At 37.3% G+C, this 24,477-nt stretch overlaps 1 protein-coding gene across 1 annotated transcript; it reads right to left on the bottom strand.

The window, feature by feature from the left end:
• Positions 1-750: 750 nt before the first annotated feature.
• LOC107593227 (protein diaphanous homolog 2-like) lies at positions 751-24,277 on the bottom strand. The gene is made up of 5 exons (XM_016282859.1): positions 24,224-24,277; positions 23,295-23,628; positions 4,029-4,061; positions 2,399-2,575; positions 751-792 (listed from the first exon to the last, which is right to left on the bottom strand). The coding sequence occupies exons 2-5, from the start codon at positions 23,379-23,381 to the stop codon at positions 751-753; spliced, it is 339 nt and encodes a 112-aa protein (XP_016138345.1). The 5' UTR covers positions 23,382-23,628; positions 24,224-24,277.
• Between the last annotated feature and the right edge of the window lie 200 nt (positions 24,278-24,477).

The following is a 24,477-nucleotide window of genomic DNA, read 5'->3' as shown; positions in this document are numbered from 1 at the left end:
AAATGTATATTTTTATTCAGCAAGCATGCATTAAATTGATCAAAAGTGACAAACTTAAAATTATATTTCAAATAAATGCTGTTCTTTTAATCTTCCTATTAATCATGTGACACTGAAGACTGGAGTAATGGCTGCAGACTGGCTTTGCCATAACATCAGTAAATTGCATTTTAAAATGAATTTTAATTTAAAAAAAATAATAATTTAAATTATAATAATATTTCAGAATATTTCATTACGGTTTCATTGTATTTTTAGTTAAATAAATGCAGTGTTGAGCATTTTTTCAAAAATATACATATAAAAAAAATCTTACTGACCACAAACTTTGGAAAATAATGAACTATGTATGTTATTTTTGTAAGATTCTTTGTAAGGTAATGTCTCTGATATAAAAAAAAATTACAAATCTGATTGACCTGCAAACAATATTATATCAAGTACCTGTAATGTATTCAGATTACAAAGCAAAAAGAAATATCAATAGAATGCCTTTGTAAGAATCACACAGAACAAAACTATAGAGCTATTGTTCACCACACAGATGGTAAGCAGTCCATTTCTCCAAATAAATGCTGCCTCTTTCGAAAAATATGTCAAAAGGTTTGGCTGGTGGGGAGCCCAGTAATCTTTTGCCTTTGACGCAAGTACCAGTCAATTATCAATGTGAATGGTATCAACCTAATGAGGTGTACAATTCACAGTGGAGCCTGGAAGGCAGTTTAGAGTACATAAAATGGGCACTGAAGCTCAGTTCTGCTCAGGTGCTGCGAAATTGGCAGAGTTTCCGATCTACAAACAATAAATCCACAGAAACAGTCAAATAATACAAAAAGCATCACAGACAGACTCTGCTGTGACAGATGCAGGATGGGGAGAGCTCTGACCCAAAAAAAACTAATACAAAGCAAACATTTTTCTTGTCTGGGAAATAATCCTCCCATTGTTCTGCAGCCAGATTTTGTTATTTGACTTGTCTAGGCCAAAACAAGTGTGAGTTCAATTGAGGCCAGTGTATGCAGCAGCCCTGTCGGTTTTGGTGTCTTGGGGATTGAAGACACCATTGAGGAGTGTGTGTGTTTATGTACAGATAAACAGAGCGGGAACTTCACAGGTAGGGTGAAGACTGCATTCAGCCCTCACCGCAAGTAAAATAAAACTGTTAAGACAATAATGTGCTGCTTCTCCCTATCCGTAACAGTAGCTTGTTCTATCCTATGTGGTGGATGCTCTATTGACAGCTGTCAACATATCACACTTAATGACAGAATTAGCAAGAAGAGTCATGCATATAAAAGCTTGGTAGCTAATGTATATTCTCTCCCAGAGGGGAAAACGAACAAGTGTCACGTCTAGCCAATGCTCAGTTAATGCAACCTGTCGGCAGAGAGCGCAAAGCTCTCAAGTCCCATTCTCCACTCGTGATTGACAGCAGAAGAGAGACAAGGAAAGATAAGGTGTCTTTGATGATCTATGCATCATAAACGTGACTTCGCTACTACAGAAACATGAGGAAACAAATGGCTACGATGAGTCACTAATGCACTGGGCTACAGATCTTTGGTTTCAATTCCAGGTAGGAAACAGGCCATTATACAACTGACTAAAACAAAGAATAACCTACTACAAAAGTACTCCCTTGTGAAAAAGAAGTGCACTTTAGCACACTTTATTAAATAAAAACATGCTTATAAAGTTCAAAAATAACTTATTACGAAAATAGTAGAATGTAAAAGAATAATCTTAAGTGCAAACTGAATGTAACGTTTTCTTACACGTAATAGCATGTTAATGGAAACTAAATAAAAATGCAGTATAGTTAAATTTATATTTAATCAAATTAACTGAACTTTAAAGTGATTTTTGAACCATTTAAGTAGGACTTAAATGTATCTTTATATGTAATTACATAATTATGTATACTGGTCTTTGAAATATGGTTAAGTTTTCGTTTTAATGAAAAATGTAGCAATTTAGTATATTTAAAATATATTAACTTTAATTGTAACATCAAATAACACACTAGAGTTACAATTAAAATCAAGTACTTCACATGTGCTTTAGTATGTTAATCAGCACATCAAAATAAGTGTACTTAATTACATGATTTAAAGTCAAACGTTATATTTGGCTTATTTTTTGTAATAAGCACTCTCCTTTTCCACAAGGGCTTTGCAAACTAAATGCTTGAGAAAAATCCTTGTTAAACTCACATTTTACGTTGCTGGCCAAGTGTGCGAGAGGCGAAATGTCACTGAAAAGTCTGGTTCTGATGGCCTAATTGACACCCTTAACATGAGCTCCATGCTTTGATATGCATCAGTGAAAAAGGGCGTCTGAGGTCATGCAGTGCCTGGAGCACAGTACAGATCCCAGTGCAGATTGAAAACAAACTCACCATCATCTTCTCAAGCAAGTCCACAATCTCTTTCTCTGACAGGTTCATGGAGCGCTCGTCGAAGAGTGGCTGGGGCACAGGCAGCTCGGTCTGGGTGGAGATAGGGTCTGTGGGGTGCTGGATAAAAGGCTTCTCCTTCTTCATGCCTTGCTTTCGAAAACTGGTGATTCTGTCACGCTGGAAAGACAGTTGAGTTAAAGTGAAGTAAATAACTGGTACATATGTCAGAACATATATATCTGACAGTGGAAATGCTAATACTATGCAAGGCCTTCTGAAGAAGCGGTTTAACTTTTATGGCCCTGTGAAATACACCTGTTGATGTATTTCTTACTAAGACAGTAAGTTTAGAAGTGGCATGTAGGCGTATAAAGGCATAAAGGGTAAGGGTTTGACCATGTTTTGCAGGGGAAAGCACATTTGAAAGCATATGATTAGACAAAAATCTTTGAAGTTCAACATTAGCCATCAATGTTTTTGTAAAAGATGCATTAAATTGATCAAAAAGTGACAGTAAAGACATTAACATTTCTATTTCAAATAAATGCTGTTCTTTTCAATTTAAATTCATCAAAGACTCCTGTAAAAATGTATCATAGTTTTCACAAAAATATTAAGCAGCACAACTGTTTTCAACATTGATAAGATGACATGTATCTCAAGCAAAAAAATCATCATATTAGAATGATTTCTGAAGGATCATGTCACAATGAAGATTACAGGAATAAATTACATTTTGAAATGTATTCAAATATGAAACATTTTAAATTGTAATGATATTTCAAAATATTACTGTTTTACTGTATTTTTGATCAAATAATTGCAAATAAGTGTCCTCAAAGCTAATACACTTGGACTAATAACCACAAAACTCTCCTTACGATTTCATGGAGGTCTTTTTAAGTTAGTACAAAACAGTTTGGTTACTTATTATAAAGTTTTAAAATGTAGTTTAAAGTTCATAGCTTGACATTTGACTCACCTGCTCCCTTGTTACTTTACCTTGCCAAGCTGTACTTTTAAAAGCAAGGGGTGATATTACCCGTGTCATCTTTCCACTTGTTCATGTTCGCTTTACAGTCATAATGAATACAGAGACAATATCACAGACAGCATTCTGGACTACATAAGATGGCAAAATGTGAGTATGATGTGTTTAAGGTTTCTAATTAGAAAGAGATGTGAGTGGTTTCCATCGGCATTCCGGTCATGGGTTACCAGCTCAGAGAGAGTGAAAACAGACCATGCACTAGTAGTCACTGTTAGTCTGTCATTGAAAACAGAGGGAACATGCATATATGGATGAAATCAAAACAAATGAATGAAAAGAATCAAAACAATCTGTTGTAAAATTAAAGTGTTCAAGGAGAGACCAAAGTCAAAATGAAGACAAGGTCTGACAACTTATTATGAACGATTGCATCAAGCTGCCATGTGTCTGCTTGAACTCCGGCTTGCTGACCTGGAGTGAACTTTAGACTGATTTTAGACTTTGCTTTTTTGTCTTTGATCTCTCTTCGTCGATCACTTCACTTTAACAACACGCTGGTAGTCGTGGCGAAGATGAGAAAAAGAAGAAAACAAAAGAGAAAAAGAAAGACACACAAAATAAAAGAAACAGACACCTTACCATGTCATCAGCCAATGTTTTTATGTGTATGTTCTGTTGAAGGGAAGGGACAACATAGAAATGAGGGCCAACGGAAACACTTCTGTGCCTTTGTGCATGGGAGAACCCATAACCACATGCAATAAATGACAGATTTAAGCAAAGAAATTACAAATAAAAAGGCTTATCAGATCATAAGAAAACAACCAACTGCAGCAGAGAAAGTGAACAAACTGCTGGTACAACTCTGAATGCATCTATGTCTCTTTTACATGTAAAGTGGAGTCTGTTCATTTACAACAAACACATTTTTGTTTATATGACAGCAGGACTAATGAAGATAAATTCTTTCAACATATCACTGGCCTTACAAAAGCAGAAATAAAGCTTTGATGAGCAAGGCTAAATATAAACAGACACATTCTGCCCAGTATCACAGCAGAGACAATACAGGAAGAGGAGACAGACCACTCGGAGGAAAATTATTAGGGAAATAGCAAAAGCTTGCCAAAGATCTTTGGTCCTTTGAGCTCCATGTGTTCATTCCTCAGAATGAACAGTCTGACTATGTTTACATACACATTTCAGTAATTCCAAATTACATTTAATATGATTGCAGATTCCAAATAAATGTACCCTAAACTCTGAAATATGATTTAATCTGTAAAATGTATAATATAAATATTCAAATAAATAAATAAAATATAAAAATCAATAAAAAGATAGTAAACTTAAAATGTATTATTTACTTTATGTAAGTGCTGGGCAACGATTAATCGCGAATAATCACATCCAAAATAAAAGTATTTTGTGTTCATAATATATGTGTGTGTACTGTGTATATTTATTATGTATATATTTAAGAAAAATACATTGTTTATATATTAAATATATTTATATATAATATAAATTATAGGAATATAAATTATATATTCATATAATTTATATATAATATAAATTATATGAATATAAATATATACATGCAAATATTTTCTATATATACTGTATGTGTGTCTATTTACATATACATAACACATATACAGAGTACACACACATACTGTACATTATATAAACAAAAACTTTTATTTTGGATGCGATTAATCTACTTTATTAAAAATAATAATAATAATAAAAGGGCATTAATTCTGATTAAACTACAAGATTAATTATTAAGATGCTGGTAGGCTAAACATAGCTAGAGAGCCCTGCTGAGTCCTTTCGACCTAAAGACCCTTTGGCCAATCAGATTAACCAGAATATTCATGCTGTTCATTTGCAAAACAATGCTAAAGAACATTTTGCTAGATATTCTATAATCACTATGTACATAGCATTAATATCCACATATTACCTAAAATACTACATGAAAGGGGTCATATGATGTTGCTAAAAATAACATTATTTTGTGTATTTGGTGTAATTAAATGTTTATGCGGTTTAAGGTTCAAAAAACACATTATTTTCCACATACAGCCTTTCTGAAAAGCGACGATTTTTACAAAGCTCATCGGTCTGAAAAAGGCTTGAAATTGCGACCATTTTGGCCGCATATGCTCCCGAGATTTAATCTGTGCGAACTCAAAATATATTTGGGAGCATTTGTGCGAGTGCATATAATTGTTGTCGTGCGATCTGTTTTAATTTCTCTAAAAACGTTCAGGGTATGTGCCTTCTGAGTGTTGATACGGTGACCTGTCTGCCGTTCTATGAAACGTTAGGCTACATAACCAATTAAACTTCATCTTTACATTCTTAACTTTAATGCAGATTTTAGATTGGTTAATATTAGCTGTCAATCACCCAGTCACTGCTTTCCGCTGTCAGGTGACAAGGAGCTAACTACCGCGGGGAATGTAAATGGCTGAAGAAGAGAGAAAATAAAAAAAGAAACTGACATTTTTTGTGAACCACCTAAAGTTACAAATAATGGTGCTGGTGATAGCGATCATGTGGTGAATGTTGATCCACCAGCCGAACAGTTTTCGGAGAGAGTGGTTGAAAGACTTCTAGTGGCTCCGCTATGAAAATGATTCTATGCACTGCGTTCACTGTAAAGCCTGTGGGATGGACTTTGCAGGTAACAGCGTTCGCCACCGAATCTACACATTTCGTAATTGTTGTTTTACGATGTGCGGTTTGACATTATTGAGTAAATTGCAAAGTCAAATCCAAACAAAACACACCTACAAAGAGTGCATGCATACATGACGTGAAGCCTATTAGGTTAGATTAGTGCGCGTGCACATTTAGAGTGCGTTCTTTCACGGCATGATTCAGTCTATTCAAATGCATCACAAAATTCAAGATATGGGGCCTTTACATCATTTCATATCATTCAGGGGTAGGCAAAATGTCCTGCAGAGTTTAGCTCTAACCCTGAAAAAGAACCTCACTTGTCTGTAGCCTTAGTAATCCTGAAGACCTTGATTAGCTTGTTCAGGTGTGTTTGATTAGGGTTACAGCGGCACTCCGACGTTGCTTATCCCTGATATAGTTCATCAATATCACAAGAAGAGTGCTGTTTCCTCCAAAAATCAGCCTGATTACAAATGTGATATTGATTTTATACAACTGTTCAATAAAAAAAGAAGTTAATATTAAGAGACTTACATTTTAGACACTATATTTCCTCTTTTTGCTCTATTTCGCCAACAAAATAATTCCAAGCACAGTCACAGCACTGTTTTGTGTCTCTGAGCAACATGACGTTTCGTTCCTGAATGAATCATTCGTTAAATGAGTCGGTTCAATCGCAATGACTCACTTATTAACAATGACTTGCTGCCACCTGCTGGTGGTTTTAATTTCACATTTAAAGTTTCAAATATTTCAAATATCAGTATTCAACGTTTTATGTTTACAATATTAAAATATTATTTATGCATGTGTAACTGCAGGCTAAATGCATTCATGTCCTGCATTAATCAGTGTGTAAATGCATCTAAATGCCATTTCAGATGCAGCTTCTGTGTTTCCTCTGCATTGCAAAGATTAATTTTGTTGATTGATACTTTCATTTGCTTGATAACAGCCCAAATGTCTTATTATAATTGACTGATTAAATATAAGAATTTGACTCAAATGATAATGCACACTTTTAGAAAAAAAAATGGCTTTAAGGTAAAAATTACCATAAAAGGTAAAAATCTATTTAAACTTATTGGAAAAGATTAATTTCTGTCACTGCTGTGAACTGACCACCACACAGAATATGAATATTAAAAATTTCAGCTGTCGACTGTAGTCCTTAAGATATCAGCACAGTAAAACTCAGTCAAATTATTGTTATCGATAAAATCGAGATATAATTTTTTGTCAATATCGCACACCCCTAGCTGCCAGTCGTTCGGTGCAACTCGCAGAGTTGAATGTAATATTTAACACCGCATACACCATCCTAACCCTCGGCAAAGAAGAGCTTAACTTTAGGTTATTTACAAAAGAAATCTGTCAGTGTTCTTTTCATTTTCTCTCTTCTTCAGCGCATTATTTTTCTCGCAGTAGTTAGCGAAAAGCAGTGACAGAGATTGACAGCTAATATTAACCAATACAAAATCTGCATTAAAGTTAAGAATGTAAGGATAAAATCTGTTCATATATAATTTGTAGTTGTGGTGCTCCTAAATTTTTGGTGAGTGCTCCTAAATTTTTGAAGTTGGGAGCACCAGTGCTACCAAGTAAAAAAGTAAATTTCGAGCCATGTGCTGTGATAGGCCAGCTATCTAGTGCGTTGTGATTGGCCGAATACCTCAAGCGGGTGACGGAAATGTTACGCCCCTTACCATACCGTGATGCCGTGTCCCAGCCGGAGAGATGAGACAAAAACATTAAAACCCATTATAAACAAGGCATTTGTTGCATCCAGTGGGGACATAACTACGGATTATAATGACTTATACTGTCTTTTTACGTGTTGCGTTGCATTGCGCCGCGTAAACATAAAACCATGTCTGCATTTGTGATTGGAGAAATGACAAACATTCTAGTCGTGTCCTCTTTTGGAAGGCCAAACAAAGTAGTTTTGCTTTCACAACAAAACACACAGCGTCACACACGGCAGGCTAGAGTGAGCGGAGGACGGCGAGCTTGAGTGAGAAATGGCCGGCGGGCTTGAGAAAGGCGCGGCCGGCAGATTTGACGAAGGAGCGGCCGGCGGGCTTGCGCAACCACATGTGGCGACCCCGGGCTGGACTCCGCTTCATCCACGGTGAAAGCCGATCCGGCGATCCACAGCGCGAAGTTGATGTATTTCCTCAGCGACCAGCACGGATCAGCTCTAGGCATGACGAAGCGTATATCGTCCTCTTTTGGAAGGCCAAACAAAGTAGTTTCGCTTTCACAACGAAACACACAGCGTCTTCACGACATGGCGGCAGCAACAATACTACAGTGAGAATAAAAGGTACTCCTTCTTTCTTTGTGTGAACGTTTGGGCGGTGTTATGCAAATCTTCCCACATCTTGACGTAGACATGCGGGGGCGTTAGAATGAGCCATTTTAGGTAGGCGTGGTTGACTCTTAATTTTTATAAAGAATATCTCTTTGGATTTGAGACTTTAATCTTTGCAACTTTACAGATCTTCTTTATGCACCAAGAGCTTGTAACACTCCAAAAAGAAAGGAAAAATTGAAATCACATCATATGACCCCTTTAAAAACATGTACTTTAAAATAATTATTTGCCACACCACAGAACCATTAACCTGAACTAAAGAAGGCACAAAAGGTGATTAAAATCAGGGGATCTGGGAAAACTTCCAAACTTGAGTGTTTTTAAACCTGTCACTTTTTCTTCTGCAGAAACAAAAGATGATATTTTTAAGAATGTTGGGCTTTAAACAACATTGGATCCCATGGACTTTCATTGTATGGACAAAATAAAAACACATTTTTAAAATGTGTTTTATGTTTCACAGAAGAAGGACAATCACGCAGATTTTGGAATGACATTTCTGAATTCTGAATTAACTCTTTAATGCCTCAACTGCTAATTTAATCGTTTATATTATTTAGTAGACACCTTTATACACAGCCACCTGGTTTACTCCTTCAATACAACTCAAGGTTTTAGTCAAAGCTTTTATGCATTCATTTACATTAGATGCACAACTAAGGCTGATGCTTACTAATGTGCAATATCCCTGTATTGAGAGCTCACTTAAGTGAAAATGGCCACAGAAAACAACTGTAATTCAATCCCACTGCTTAAACGTTGACATTAACATGCTGAAATGCACATTTAGCTGTGATGTTATCTCCAACTCATATTAGCCAATATGAAATTGACAAACGGCGATAAATTTTCCACGAGAAAGCAGCACAACACATAGTTTGCAGAGGCTGGCGCTGTGTCAGCCCTGCTGGGGAGTCTGGGGTGATGCCAGACGTGCCTGTTCGCCATCTCTGCAGAGATACTGCAGCAGGCCTCATAGATCTGTGTATGCAACTATAGTTCTTCATCATCGCAATGAGGCAAAGTGGGAACATCCAGCAGAAGGGGTGGCCGACTCTTTGACTTCATTTTCAATCCGTAGCTTATCTGAGTGTAGCCAGATAAGGCAGGGCCTGCAGATGTAATCTGTCTAATGATATACAGACTTAAGCTCTTTCCGGTGCTTGGCTTTCTGTGGTCTGTGACAACTCGCTCAACTCACCGAAACGGTGATGTCATCGTTGGTGTGCAAGTCAAATACATGTGAAATAACTCTCCTTTGCACTCAACCACCCTCAAATCAGTTTCTCTTCCCGTTTTCCTTCAACCTTTGTCCATGTCTTTTTGTATCCTGTTACTTGTCTCTATCATGACAATTCACTTCACCATCGCATCTAGTCAAGTTATACACATTCAGAGTTAATCAGACCATAATTATAGAGTGACCTAGTTATAAACCATGATCCAAGGCCACCGCTGGTCAGAGTAAAGGGGGAAAGAAAAGTGGAAGAACAGAATACACTCTATAAGAACTGAAAAGTCACAATATCCTGTTCCTATGCATGAGTTCCTGTGCATGATAACGTCATAGTCAAGATAAGCAGTGTTAGCTTTAGCTTCTGTATTAATAAAACACATATGTACAGCCACACAGTCAGAAGTTTGGACACACCGGGACTAAATTTGTTTCTCATGGTCTGGAAAACCTTTTGATCTGAAAGTTTAAAAGAATAGTTCACCCAAAAATGAAAAGTCTGTCTGTATATACCCTCAGGTCACTCCAAACCAGCATGCATTTATTTTTCAAATGAACATAAGAAAGCAGAACTTTTTGAAGGAGTTTTTACGTAGCTATGGCTGATGATACACAGGGCAACTTTTCAGCAATGTTGCCGTCAATGGACGATCTAAAGTATCCAGATAGAAATTTGGAAAGTGCCCAAACAATGTTGCCTGGCAAAATTGCTCAAAAAGTTGCCTTGTGTATCATCATCTGTAGTTCATAGAAACTGCATCTATAAAGCATGTCAAAAAAATTAAAATAATCAAACTACGTTGTGCATATTATGTAATTAGATGATGCTTTGCACATTGATGGCAATATAAGGGGATGATGGGTTTTTCCCTCCATTACACAAAGATCTCAGTAACCTTTGGCTTGCTTACTGTAGCCTTTAAGAAATAAAGCATGTTTTTTAGTGTTGTATATTGAGGTTTAACTGATTTTTTACATTTTATATAATTTAGTTTTATCAACTCATAAACGCCCTGCAGTTCCCTCACAAACCCTAATTTGGTAAACCCTGAACTACAACATTAATCATGGCTTGCATGCTGCACTGCAGACTTTGCCCAGAATATTCCTGAAATCAACAGAAAAAGATTGCCATTTCTAGTAACTGATGTCAATGCTGTATAAAAGGTTTCATCATCATAGATAACGTAATTGTTTCTGGTGTGCCTTGTGGCTTGAGCTCAGTTTTAATTTAGAAATGTGCAGAGTGACTAAAGCTGAACAGACTCTAGAGATGAAAGATAACTTTGCTACTGAAACAAGGACTATATTATGTTCCAAGCTGTCCTCTCACCACATCACATGACCAACCAAGGTCACTCTTTGTGTCACGGGAACTTGTCAACATTTTTTGTTCAAATCCCTATCTACTGCAGAGCATGTAGCACAATGAACCTGTTAAACCAAGCTGCAAACCTCATAAGAGACGCTGACATTTTAACCTCAAACATCAGATGTAAAAAACAACAGAAATCACACTGCTGCTTTGGAAAGTTCATACAATAAAAACAAAACCTACCATTAAACTAGGGTGCATGCTATTTGATGAATGCACAAATAATTATACATGTGGGAGGAAGGTAATCATATTCAGTGTTAGTATAATACCATTAAAGGAACAATAATCCTTTTAGTCTACAGTAAATTATTGAAAGAAAACTGCATGTTAAACTGAGGTATTTGATCTTTCCTCTTGACCAAGAAGAGTGAGCTTGACTTCAGCTTGCTAATGGACTGATCAATGTTTCAAGATAGTAAATGTAGCCCTGGAACTCAAAAAATGATGCCTCATCTGTTCCTTCAGCATTGACACACAAGCATCTGGCAAAACGGTTTATGTTATTCCACAATTTACAGACCAAATTAATCCATCTCCACAATACATTTTAATTCTGCAAACTGATTCCTAAGTGAAACAAGATATTCAATTAATTTTGTCAATGAAGAACTGTGAAAATATAGTGTTTATATGAGAATGTAGCCTAGTGGTTGGAGAAAAGTAGAAAAACAAAATCAATAAAAAAAGGCACGGGTCACAGCATCCAAATATTTAAATTGGTTCAGAGATGGAGCATGCTATTAGATTATTTCTAGCAATATCAAAACCTTTTTTTTTCCTTTTCAGAATAGTGTGCAACAATTAATTTTTTACACTATAGCCAAGAAAGTGCATTAACAAAATAAAAAGTAAATTTTGTTTTCTTGTTCACTCCAAAATGTAAACCTTAACAGACTAGTTATTGTACCTAAAGCAATGGCTGCTTTGTGTGTTTGACACCTGTCTTACTCTGGCTCACAATTGTCATTGAGGACTAAATCTATATGCTCCTAGATTGACTTAATGAACAAACCCATTCTCTATTAATGGGTCATGAAACCCCGTTTCAGCACTGGTTAGTTCTCGATACAGTTTTAAAAAACGCTAAAAAAGTGGGCGTGGTGCGCTGTGAGTGGAGGGGGAAGAGGGGAGACAGACAACAGACAACTTCGGTTTCAGACAGTTTCATTTCACTCCCATTAAGTTAAAACAAATAAATGCACAGCCATTTGCACTCTGCATCGAAAACATATATGAACGCGCTGTTGCACCTCTGCAACTTTTAAGGCTTATTCTGTGGCATTTATATAAGCCTTTTGGGTTGTGTCAAGGAGCTGTAAAAACAGTTACACTCACTGAGGCGTCTGTCATCGCAAATCAACACATGCTGTTGTGAATAATTAAGCGAAGTGTCTTCTCACAGGATAAGAACACGCAGTCTCATTAATAATTTAAAAGACACTGACGCATCATCGATGTTCTATATTCCTTTGCCACGTCACAAAGTGAACACTAGAGGTCGACCGATAGTGGATTTTGCCGATACCGATAGCTAGGTTGGACCACACTGGCCGATACCGGTTAATTAACCGATAGTTTTTAAATTTATACTGAACAAAAACTAAAATAGTGCTTTATTAACAAAAACAGTACTGAACCATACTAGTAGTAGTAGTAAAAAATAATAATAGTAATAGTAAATGTTGAAATTAACACACTCTAACAAGGAACAATGCTTACACAGCTTTCATTAATCTTAATGCTACAAATGGACTCTTATTTTAAAGTGTTACCATTTCATTTCAACTGTCATGCTTAAAGATGCATATCTTTAAATATATACACAAAGGCTATAGCATTAAAATTATATACATATGGATATTTTATGTATACGCAGCGCTGAGTCTAGGAGAACTCACCGGTATCACACACACTCCGGACGCGTCGCGTTCAACTCGAGCAGTGGTCTAAAACTGTTTATTTTCACCAAACGGACACAAGTTTGCTTCAAGAATGAACAATTTGGCATGGATGAGTTTGAAGTTCGGTGTTTAAAAAAAAACGGAGCAAACGGAAAGAGAAAGCACGACCTATATTATACCTCTATAAATGAAGCACACAGAATTTATTCGAGCTACAGAAAGACAAACGTTTTGCTGAAAATGCACAATACACAATTCATTATGTACATTAACAATGATTCGGGACCAAAATAATGTAATTTAAAGGAAAACTATGTGAATGGCGTGGCAGGATTTTCTGTCGGCTGCATTTAAATCCACGTCTGAAGTTTCCCGCTCTGTTCAGCGTGCAGTATCACGTGTCTAAACAAATAGCACGTGCTGTCAGTGATTTCAACCACTAGAGGCTGCTCTCGCACTGTGTAATGACAGCAGACCCTTCTCAGCTGCTCCAGCAATGGACGCAACCCGGAAAACTATCGGCATGGATTTTTGTCGATAACCTAGTTCCAGCAATCAACTATCAGTGCCGATTAATCGGCAAAACCGATACATCGGTCGGCCTCTAGTCAACACGATGTAGATTTTAAACTAAAGATAAAAATAGTGCAAAAAAGCTTAAAATTAACCAGTTTCCTCCAACAATTAAAATTAATGGATGCTAACATAGTCTTCTATGATGTGCAACACAAACACCTCTGCTAAAATCTCAGCAAAAGTAGTCTGGGGTTTCATGACACTTTAAGACATCTGCCCAATCAAACAAAGCTCCACTGTTCTCAACATGCAAACAAACAGACTCATTTGAATGACGTGAACATGCTAGCATCTGAAAAAAAATTCCAGGGGATTTGCCTTTTGTGCAGCACAACCCAGGAATGACTGATGACTTCAAAATACAGGAGGGGCCCTCATGAAATAACCCATCCCAAGAGCTTTGTTGCCTGAACATGGGAAAAATCTTTGGTGTGTTGGTTATTTCAGGAAAGCTGAGCCAATGTTTATATTTCTCTGAAACATGCAGAGATATGGTGGTGTGAACAGCTTTCTTTGGACAGCCATCTCATGTGATTGATTTAAGAGAGAGAACCCCCTCCCAAATGGCAACATTAAGTATTCTGAGATCCAATTCAACTGCCTTGTGTCATGTGACAATGTGAGCATTATGAAGAGAGTGTTGGAGTGTTGCCAGACAAATCTGCTTGACAGGGTGATGTCAGAATGATCAGGCTGTGCTTCCCCCAGTGTAACTAAAGCACTTCCCTTCCTCACTTCCTGTGAGCCCCCAGACACTCAACATGTGCTCCACTTCCTGTTAGTTTCTCTGAGATCCCCAACACCCTCTTTGAGTCTAAAATGGCCAGCTACAGATGCCAACTCAAACCGTTTACCCTGGGGTCCAAAAGTCTGAGATGATATTCAAATGATTGGAATTCTAATTTAAGAAATAAAGTTTTGGGATTTCAAAGAAATGTTCTGACAAATTCTCATAAAATTTATAATAAATATTTCAGATTTTTGATTACAAGACCATCAGGTTGTTTGAATAAAATGTATCAAATGAGCCAATGAATCAAAAGAGAAACTAACCAAATAGGCTACTAAGATATGTTTATATTCAATTGTTCACTCAAATCATGCAGATAATATAATTTGTCAATTATATTTAAAAAAAATAAAAATAAGCATTTTCTCAGATAGTCTCAGTCTTTTGAACCCCAGTGTATATAAGTGCATGTACAATGCAAACCTCAAAAGTTACACAAGAGCGATCAGACCTGCAAAGACACATAACCACAATGCGCTGTTCTATGTGGTTAAAAATATTAAGTTGATGTTCCACCCACAACTGCTATATTTGACACGGTGTTTAACTTATTACCATTCATCTGTGTCAGTCACAAAAACAGATCTACCTCAGTGAACTTCTGACTTACAGTATGCTGGCACTACATTAGACAACTTTTAAGATGACCATTACTTGCATACTAACATAAAAAATATCCCATACTACTACAAAACAACTGAATTAGTAACAGTATAACAGGTTAACATCATGGGAATAAAAGTGCACAAGTATCAAGTTCTTATAGCCAAATCTAACATTCTTTTCATTCTGTACACATACAGATCGTCATCATGATCAATAATGATGAATTTAAACAACCCTGACAAGTCACGGCCAAACAAACACTAGTCAAGTACAGCTGCCTCAGTTAATTTTTTTCTCATGAGAAAAAAGCACAGGTTATTTAAACAACATGTACTTCTACAACACACCCAAGATGATTAAAACTATCATACACTGAAGAGTTATTAGATGTGAGAAACACTCAGCACGCCACTGATCTTTACATGTATTCATGTGATCAAACAGCTCACAGCAATCATGAGGAATGATTCAATTCTGTTTCACACATTTAATCTGGCCATTCACACCTCTGCTTTGAATAATGCTGGACAGCAAAGGCCTCCACACCACCTTTAATTCCTTTATTAAAACAGGTTGATAATCACTTTTTAGGGTCACTGGCTTTCACAACAAACACAGTGTATTTTACTTTAGTCACTTACAGCATGACTACATGAGGACATGCTGTACCGATCGCCTGCACTAATCTGCACTCCGTTATGGTCCGTTACATAACAGCAGCCAGGCTTATATTCTATTTTAGGAGTTTCATTCATTTGCAATGGAATTTAATGGAGGTAAACTTCCATTCAGTCTGTGCTCAGGAATGCCTTTTGAGGAAATGGGCTGGTATGCGAATTCCGCTTACATGACTTCATCCGGTAGGCTAAGACCCAGCTAAAAGACTATAGTAAAGACATTCATTCCATAAATGCAAAACTCACATTATTTTACACTGCAAGTCGGGTGCAAAAAAAGAACAGACTAACAGAGCAGCAAACTTTAGACTGTCAACATCACATAAGAAAGCTGAACAGAAGTGCCTAAACTGTGTTTGTCTTTATTTGTACCACAAATCAGAAGCTGTGGATCAAACTGAGGATCCATGATGTCATTCCCAATCTGAAAGTTGTAAACAAATGCTGCATTCTTAGTCCCTTTTCTTGCCTCCTTTCTCTCCCTGTGGGTCTGATCCTGGGACTGACTGTAAAGATTAGCCCCAGTGCATTACAGAAATCCAACTCTCTGTGATAACGCTCAGCTTGCACCAGGGGTTATAACCTTCCTTTAATCCAGCTCAGGACAGACCAGTGATGGCTCTCATTCAAACAATCTTACATATTCAATGCTGGAATCTATTGGCAACACATAAGTTGTCCATAAATTGTCATTTGAAACAGCTTTCTTAATAATTAGTGGATGATTGATATTTATTTTTTGATGGTTGCCAATGGTCAATATAAAGCCATGACTTAAAAATGCATGACAATGAATAAAAATGCATAAATTTCTGCAGCAAAATTATTATTTTGAAAAATAATAATTACTAATTATTTATATATATATATATACATATACACACATATATATATATATACATATACATACACACACATTATATAATTATAACTTACTAAAATAATTAAATATTTTTTTTTAATTAATATTTTTGAAAAAAAAAAAATCAATTAATTATAATTCACAACTTATTTTTTCTGTAATCCTATTGCATTATTTTTCACAAATAAAGAAATAGCTAAAAACATGAACAAAAAAGCAAATAAACACTGTAACCAACAGCACACTCCGTAATCTGTGAAGTTTGATATAAAACTAAATAAATTTCCCAACTGCTATCAAGATTATGCAGGTGAAAGTGTTTGTTTATAAATTACAGCAGTGCATATGCTACCCTTCTGTGGTAGCTCTTAAAGGGGTCCTATCATGCTTTTTCAACTTTAGTTAGTCTGTAATGTTGCTGAGCATAAAAAAGATCTGCAAACTTCAAAGTCCAGTAGTCCACTTCAAAAGGAGATATTTTATTTAACAGAAATCACTTTTCAAAAACTACAACGAACGACTCGTTTGGACTACAACGCATATTTTCCGGGATTTTTGATATCACAAATATCGACGAATAGGACGAGACCTGGTTGAGCTGCACTAGAGAAGGCAATGAGTGTTATTATCACTATGTCGGAGACACGCTAGCTTTCCCAAGGCAGATGAACTTAGAGTGGTTACAATCATCCGGGTTTAAATCGTGCTCAAATTGATTTGATATTGACACAATATTTACACTGAAGCTCGCAGGCGGCTATAGTAAGGGGCATGACATTTCCCGACCAGGCGCCGAGTGCTGCCAATCAAAACACACACTGGCCCAGCTAACCAAACACAGCTAGGGCTAGGTATCGGTCAAAATTTTTCGATATAGATACCGATACCTTGACTTCGATACCGGTTCCTGAACGATACTTTTTTCGATACCAATTTTATGAAATCTATTTGAACAAGATTACATTATCTAAAAAAAAAATGTTTAGGGTTTTATTTTTCAGCTTGTTGACGTTTATACAGACTCAAAGCCACTGCACAAAGGAACAAAAAATGTAACAAACAAAAAATCAGTGCAAATAGTTTTAATAAAGCTCAAATAGTCTTCAGTTTACACATCTGTTAGCTACATTTACACTAGTGTCAAATGAATGACTTTCGGTCTGTCGCTTGTCGGAGATAGTGGAAAGTTGGCTTGAATCGCAGTGGAAACGTCAGTATGACGAGGATCGTTTTCATTTTAAAACAAAAGTGCACCAGTGTAAATGTAGCCTTACAACTACGGGGGCTGGGACGCATTCACACTAAATCCTCACGTGTGAGCCACATCTCTGAGTGTCACAGTCGCGGACCGACTGTGCAGACCTATCGGTGTATTAGGCTATAGTAAGATACCACGAGCAGACTGCTCCGTACGTTTTCGCATCGCTCTCGCGGATGTCAAACACTGATCGATCTGCGCCTCACTGACGCTGATGAGATTAACCCCTTAGGTATCGAAATTTGGTACTGAACGACGAGACGTTTTTCGATACTCGATAGTATTGAGGCAATTCGGTCGGTGCCTAAAAAGTATCGAACTCGATACCCAGCCCTAATCACAGCACATTTCATATTTCAGAAGGCGGGCTTTAATTTGATACAGGAACTATTCATGCCAGACTGGGGAGAGGGGTGTTGTAATAATGTAAAATATGTGAAAAATAATGTGTTTTTCAAACAACCTAGTATGAGAGCCTGTTCTAGTACACCCAAAACAAAATCAAGACTTTGTAAAGAGCATAATAGGACCCCTTTAACATTTGCTGAAAACAGCAGCATCAAGCCATATAAGGTTACTTCACTCTGAATCCCCACTTACCAGTCATTAAAAACTTTGTAAAATTAAGTATTATCCTGCCCTCCAGTCATGAAGCACCACCCCACTTCAAGCTGTGATAGATGTGTGCTCCATTTTCTATCTCTTACAAATACTCTACTTTCCATCATAAAATAAACTACAACCAAATACATCAATGTCAATGTTCTACATCTACTCAACAAACAAATGCATTCCCTCCCTTTTACCATAATAGATGCTGAAGACTAAATTGTTACTGAAAGAAATCTAAAAAGACTGGATGATTTTAAACTTGATCACCCTTCTGGTGGATCACTTCCTCAATTTTGCTAAAAGCTACTGTGCAACAGCAGAAGTTTTGGACTTCTCATGTATGCAGATAAATTAGGAAACAGAGAACATGCCTGACACCAAATCAGTCACTGGGTGGGCAACAGTGAGATCACTATAAGATAGTGACATCAGTGTTAAGGGCTGAGAGTATGTGTGTGTGTGTGTGTGTAACCCTCAACATCCTCTGGGTTTCTGCAGGTCCTTAAAAAGTCTTACATTTAGTTATTTAAAATTTAAGATCATAAAAAGTCTTAAAGAAAATCTTAATTATGATTCCAGGATGTCTTAAATTTGGGGATGGATTGGAAAGACAAGAATTGCGATATAGCTCAACGTGACAGTTAAACTTCAAATGGTTATGATTTCATTGAATAAATATGAGCAATGCAAGTGTCAAAGTCAGGTGCTGCACTCCTTCCTGTACTGCCATTCCCAGGGAAACGCTGTATTTCTGATGTTCCAAAAATGCCACCTGCTGGCAAAGAATGAATTTGCATTTTCAATAAGCCCATCTGCTGTTTTTGTTCAGACTAAAGCGAAAATGCAGCAAAAGCACAGTTGTAAATGTCAGCCAGTGCACTGACAAGAAGCTAATGCATAATACAAATCTAAACAATTAAGACACTAAGATATATGTTAGGCTATTTAATTAACATAATTGATTGATAATTGTTTAAATTAACATAACTGATACGTTTGACTCATCACAAGGCTGAATCTCAAGGCTAAAATGTGAAGTTTATCATTTTATAAAACTTTTTGTTATGCTTTTTACAGTCATTTTACAGTTTAATAGGTTATGTTACTATAGACATTTCGCTACCCCACTCATATGGTATTAATTTTATTTGTGCAGGTCTTACAGTCTTACATTTGATCCTGCAGATACTCTGACTAGTGTTTAACTGTTTGACAAGGGGTCCTCAATATTTCTGGTACTTCTGCTTTGACAAAGCTGTTTGCTTGCAACCAATAGTGACAATATATTAAAATGATTGAATATAAGATTATTAAAAATGTAAATAATTCAAGTCTGTCATTCTATATCTTACAAGGATTAAATGCTCGTCAGGGTTCACACTTTTTTATGAATAATAAATGTACAAATTTTCTCCAATTGTTTGTGATTACAAGATATATTTTTAAAGTATTTGTCTTTTCACAAATAGTAATTTCTCAGTGATTTCTACCCATTACTTTTTAGAGCTCATTAGAGGTCGACCGATTGACCGGCCGATTTTGGCATTTTTTAATTAAACGACATCGGCTGATTGTGCTGCAAATTAGGCCAATTTATAGGCAGGCGCATCTGCAGGCAGCTAAGCGTTGTTGCAGAACGCCGGTGAATCTCTCTCTGGCTGCGTGAGAGACTGAGCAACTCACACTCTGCTGCCACTTCTTGTTCACACACAGCTTCAGCTAATGATGGCAGGGCAAAACAGACCATTTCAAAAGCATAATTACGTTTTTACCCTACTAGAATTTATGCCGGAAAGTTATCATTTTCATAAGTGCATCAAGTCATTTGCATGTGAAAGTAGAAACAGACAAAACTTCTGGGCTGATTATAACGTGCACATTAACTTTCCTCATGAAATGTGTGTGTAGGTCCAACAATAGCATCCACGATGTCATCGCTTGTGGCCAGTGCACTCTAAGCAGTTATGAGCAGCAGGCTGTGTAATATGTGTGAACTCTTTTATTTTTGTTATCACTTGGCCATTTGACTTATAGCAGTGTCCAGTGTTTCTCATACATTGAGAAATTAGATAGATTTCCCAAAATACTTACTTTGTTGAATAAACTGAGATGAATCTGCATTTGCAAGTCTGTGGGAAACACTGGTGTCTGTCAGCAAACAAACACAAAGCATGCTTCAGAACTTTTTTGAGAAGGTTCTTAAGTTTTGAGCCATGTATTATTATTAATAATAATATGAATAATTACTTTTATATTGCACTTTTCTGGGCACTCAAAGCGCTTTACATATGGCGCTTTTCCACTGCATGTTACGGCACGGTACGGCTCGGTACGGTACACTTTTGGGGGGTTTTCCACTGCGTACAGTACCTGGTACTTTTTTAGTACCACCTTGGTTGAGGTTCCAAGTGAACCGTACCGTTACCAAAATGTGACTTGTAAACTGCTGATCACGGATTGGCCGGAGAGAATCGTCACTACCTGCGTCACTGAACTTGCGACACAAACACAACAGAACAGCTAGATTTAAATCAGCACAGCCAGCAAACGCAACTGTTTTGAACGAGCACACCTTTTTTAACAACCAAAAAATGGCTGTTTCATTGTCTGTTGAGGAAGTACAGACGTTCCTCTCCTTGATAGCAGAGGAGCGGATCCAGCGAGAGCTTGATGGGGTGACGCGCAATGATATTTTTCAGGAGTCGCGGCAATAGAGGCGGCGCAACTATAACAACATGTGAATAATCCCGCCCAATCTAAAGCGGTACTGAACTGCAGTAGAAACGCAAACCGAGCCGAGCCTAGCCAAGCCGTGCCGTACCGTGCTGAGCCGTGCCGAGCTGAGTCGTACCACGCAGTGGAAAAGCGCCAATAGAAGGGGGGAGTCTCCTCAACCACTACCAGTGTGCAGCATCCACCTGGATGATGCGAAGGAAACCATATTGCGCCAGAACGCCCACCACACACCAGCTTATTGGTGGAGAGGAGACAGAATGATGAAGCCAATCAGCAGATATGGGGATGGTTAGGAGGCCACGATGGTCAGAGGCCAATGGGCGAATTTGGCCAGGATGTTGGGGTTACACCCCTACTAATTGTATTACTCTGAATTAGGCTACTACTACTATTACTATCTTGTACCCTGCAATAATCATTTACTCAAACTCACTTTTATGAGATGAAGGGAAAAAAAAAATCTGTCAAAATATCGGCATCATATATCGGCTGCCCTGATTTCTAAATATCAGCATCGACAGTGAAAAACCCATATCGGTCGACCTCTAGAGCTCAGAGATCAATATAACTAACATAACACTTACACTACTGTTCAAAAGTTTGGGGTCAGTACGATTATTTTTTGGAAAGAAATTAATACTTTTATTCACCAAGTATGCATTAAAATTAATCAAAAGTGACAGAAAAAGTTAGTTGTAGTATGTCTACCACACTACTTTCAGGGCACTGTTCAACTACAGCTACAAATACGGCTATCAGAAAGTCTCCATCTGGCTTCCAAAGGTTTACATTCCACAAAGTAAATAGAGCTCATAAACGGATGGATTCCTGCAGCTCCCAAAAGAGCGCTGTCATTATGAAGCTGGTACAGGACACGCTCATTTGACTGGAGACAAGCTGTTAAGCAAAGTTACAATGTGTATGCGGATTTCACAGACTTAAAACACTCATTCACCTCGCTTGTTCTGGAACCCTGCTGTGACGATAAGCTCTGTCCGAGACCTTACAAGATGACTAAATGATCTTCAGACGGCTTTGTTAAGTCTACAGGCAAGGCCACAACTTTCAGGAAGCGAGGCAGTCTTGTAAAGTAATTAATACATGCACAAGGAGGCACCTTGAAATAGACTGTCCTACATCCAGTAACCAGCATTACCAATTTTAGAAGTCAAAGCAAATGAATCCCAGGTCATTAAAAGTGGCATATGAAACATGAGAAGGCTGTGCAACAGTGATGAAGTAATCGGTTCCCTACAGCTATGACATACGGTAATACTAAAATACTTGGCTCTGTATCATAGAGTTGACAAATACCTAACATGCATTCACTAACCAACAGACTGTTCCGTTACTGCTGATGCCTTTGGTTAGACATTGTATTTCTTAAAAATCACATGACGCCACTAGTAAGCTTGATACTGGACACAACAGACAAATAACTTCACATATCACATGGCCCTACTTCGCCCTGAGGTCAGTAAGTCAGCAAACTTTCCACAACGCTATCAAACTTTCAATAAGGCAGCAACCAAGAACTGAAACAAACCGTTTTAGTTTCACTACTAAGCCTTTGAGATAAGTGTAACCATCCATAAAGGTTCAGCACTATCACAAACACTATTCCAGACCCCACTGACACTCAAAGAGTGTTTTGACAGCACATTATCACAAGGTTCAGGGTCCTGTGAAGTAATACACTGATAGGTTCAACAGCTCCACCAGAGAGTGCTGACTGAGCTGGTTAATCTTTGCAGTGAAAACATACTCCAGGTTTGAGAGAAACTTTGTTGATCGATAACAAAAATGGTTAAATTCTTCACAGCTAAAGTTATCTGGATGAACTCCAGAGGTAGAAAAGCCCAGAAAAAATTCTGACAGGGTCACTGCACAAAAAGGGGGCCTTTTGTGTCCCTCATGAACAAGTCTAAACAATGACTTTAACAATAACAAGCTGAGACCAGCTTCTACTATGTGTTGTTATAGGCATTTCTCTTTAGCAAAAATGCAGGTTAATTTTACTTTCTTTTTCCATGAGAATGCATTTTGGCCTGTCCCCATGGTTTCTAAAAATGTATGACTTTTTTCCCCATGTTTTTCCATTTACAAACACATGTGACACCCATGTTGTTGTAAAATATCAGAATTAGTTTTGCATAACTAAAAAATAACAACAACAAATTGAATCCTGAAAATATAATACATACCAGTTTTTTGTTTTTGCTCTCATCCTCACTGGATTTCTTTTTGGAGGGTTTATTTGGGTCCTCCCCTCCAGCTGCCTGCTGATCCATCTTTGGAATGAAACTTCACTTGAACAGTAACTTTGCTTAGTATTTCCCACGAGTTTGCAAACACTTATCAAAAATCACGTTTCTCCAAAAGCCATGCCATCCATGAAGAAAGAAACAAAATATGAGTTGGATCCTAAACTATTTCACGTACATATCCAGTGGAATATGATGTAACATCTGTGTATGAAGCTGTCCAAAAAATAAGGTGTGGTGAGATTCAGTCCAGTCCAAAACAGCTACTCAGAGTCTGGGGGTGGGGGACAAACCAACGTGTTATAAATTACATTTCCGAAGTGTTTTGTAATGTCAAATATATGAAAGTACATGGAATAGCTACAATAAAAGCTATAAAGCTATATATACACTGTCAGTTAAGAGCTTGTGAACTTCTGTCGACGTTAATACATCATTGCAGCATTGTAATCATCTGAAGGCACACTTTTGTTCTTTAGTAGCGTCAATTTAACAATGCGTTTAATAAATTAACGGAATTTCACACTTAAGAAATTACACAGTAAGTCTACTCAAATATATAAAAATATGTCCGAGTCTTGTAAAAAGTCAAAAGAGGTCTGTGAGTGTTATACAAAACAGCATGACTGTTTATAAAATGAAAACATAACTGATTTTATTCAAAGGAGAAATGACCGCTGCTATCCAGGCGGTTACTTTCACACAGGAAACTGTTATTCCAGCGCTATGTGGCTTAAAGAAAAAGTGTAAAATAAAGACATGGGCTCTAAACGCCAAGTCTGCTTACGTGGACATAACGAATTCATATTAAACAGCCAAATACTCAAATAATAATATAGAAAACTCACAAAATCTCATCCAAGGCTTACCTACACAACCAAACGCACGAGCCAGGCCCACTATTGTCCCCGCCTATGGACGCTTCCCAATGCTCGCGAATAGTCACGTGGTAGACATATTTTAGCACTGATTGGTCAGTGTAGTGTTACATCTGTACTTGGAAGGCGGGATTTCTCCACTCGTGGGGAGGAGGCTGCCTGCTTTAGCTATACTGAAGAACTGACTGCTGTGTATGTGGATAGGCTTCAATCAGTGGAAAGTCAATATTATTTGCATAGCAGCG

This window comes from Sinocyclocheilus grahami, unplaced genomic scaffold (genome assembly GCF_001515645.1).
Source record: "Sinocyclocheilus grahami isolate Dianchi unplaced genomic scaffold, SAMN03320097.WGS_v1.1 scaffold167.1, whole genome shotgun sequence".
Taxonomy (NCBI): domain Eukaryota; kingdom Metazoa; phylum Chordata; class Actinopteri; order Cypriniformes; family Cyprinidae; genus Sinocyclocheilus; species Sinocyclocheilus grahami.
Note: the sequence above shows the minus strand (reverse complement) of the source record. Positions and strands in the feature narration are given on the sequence as shown.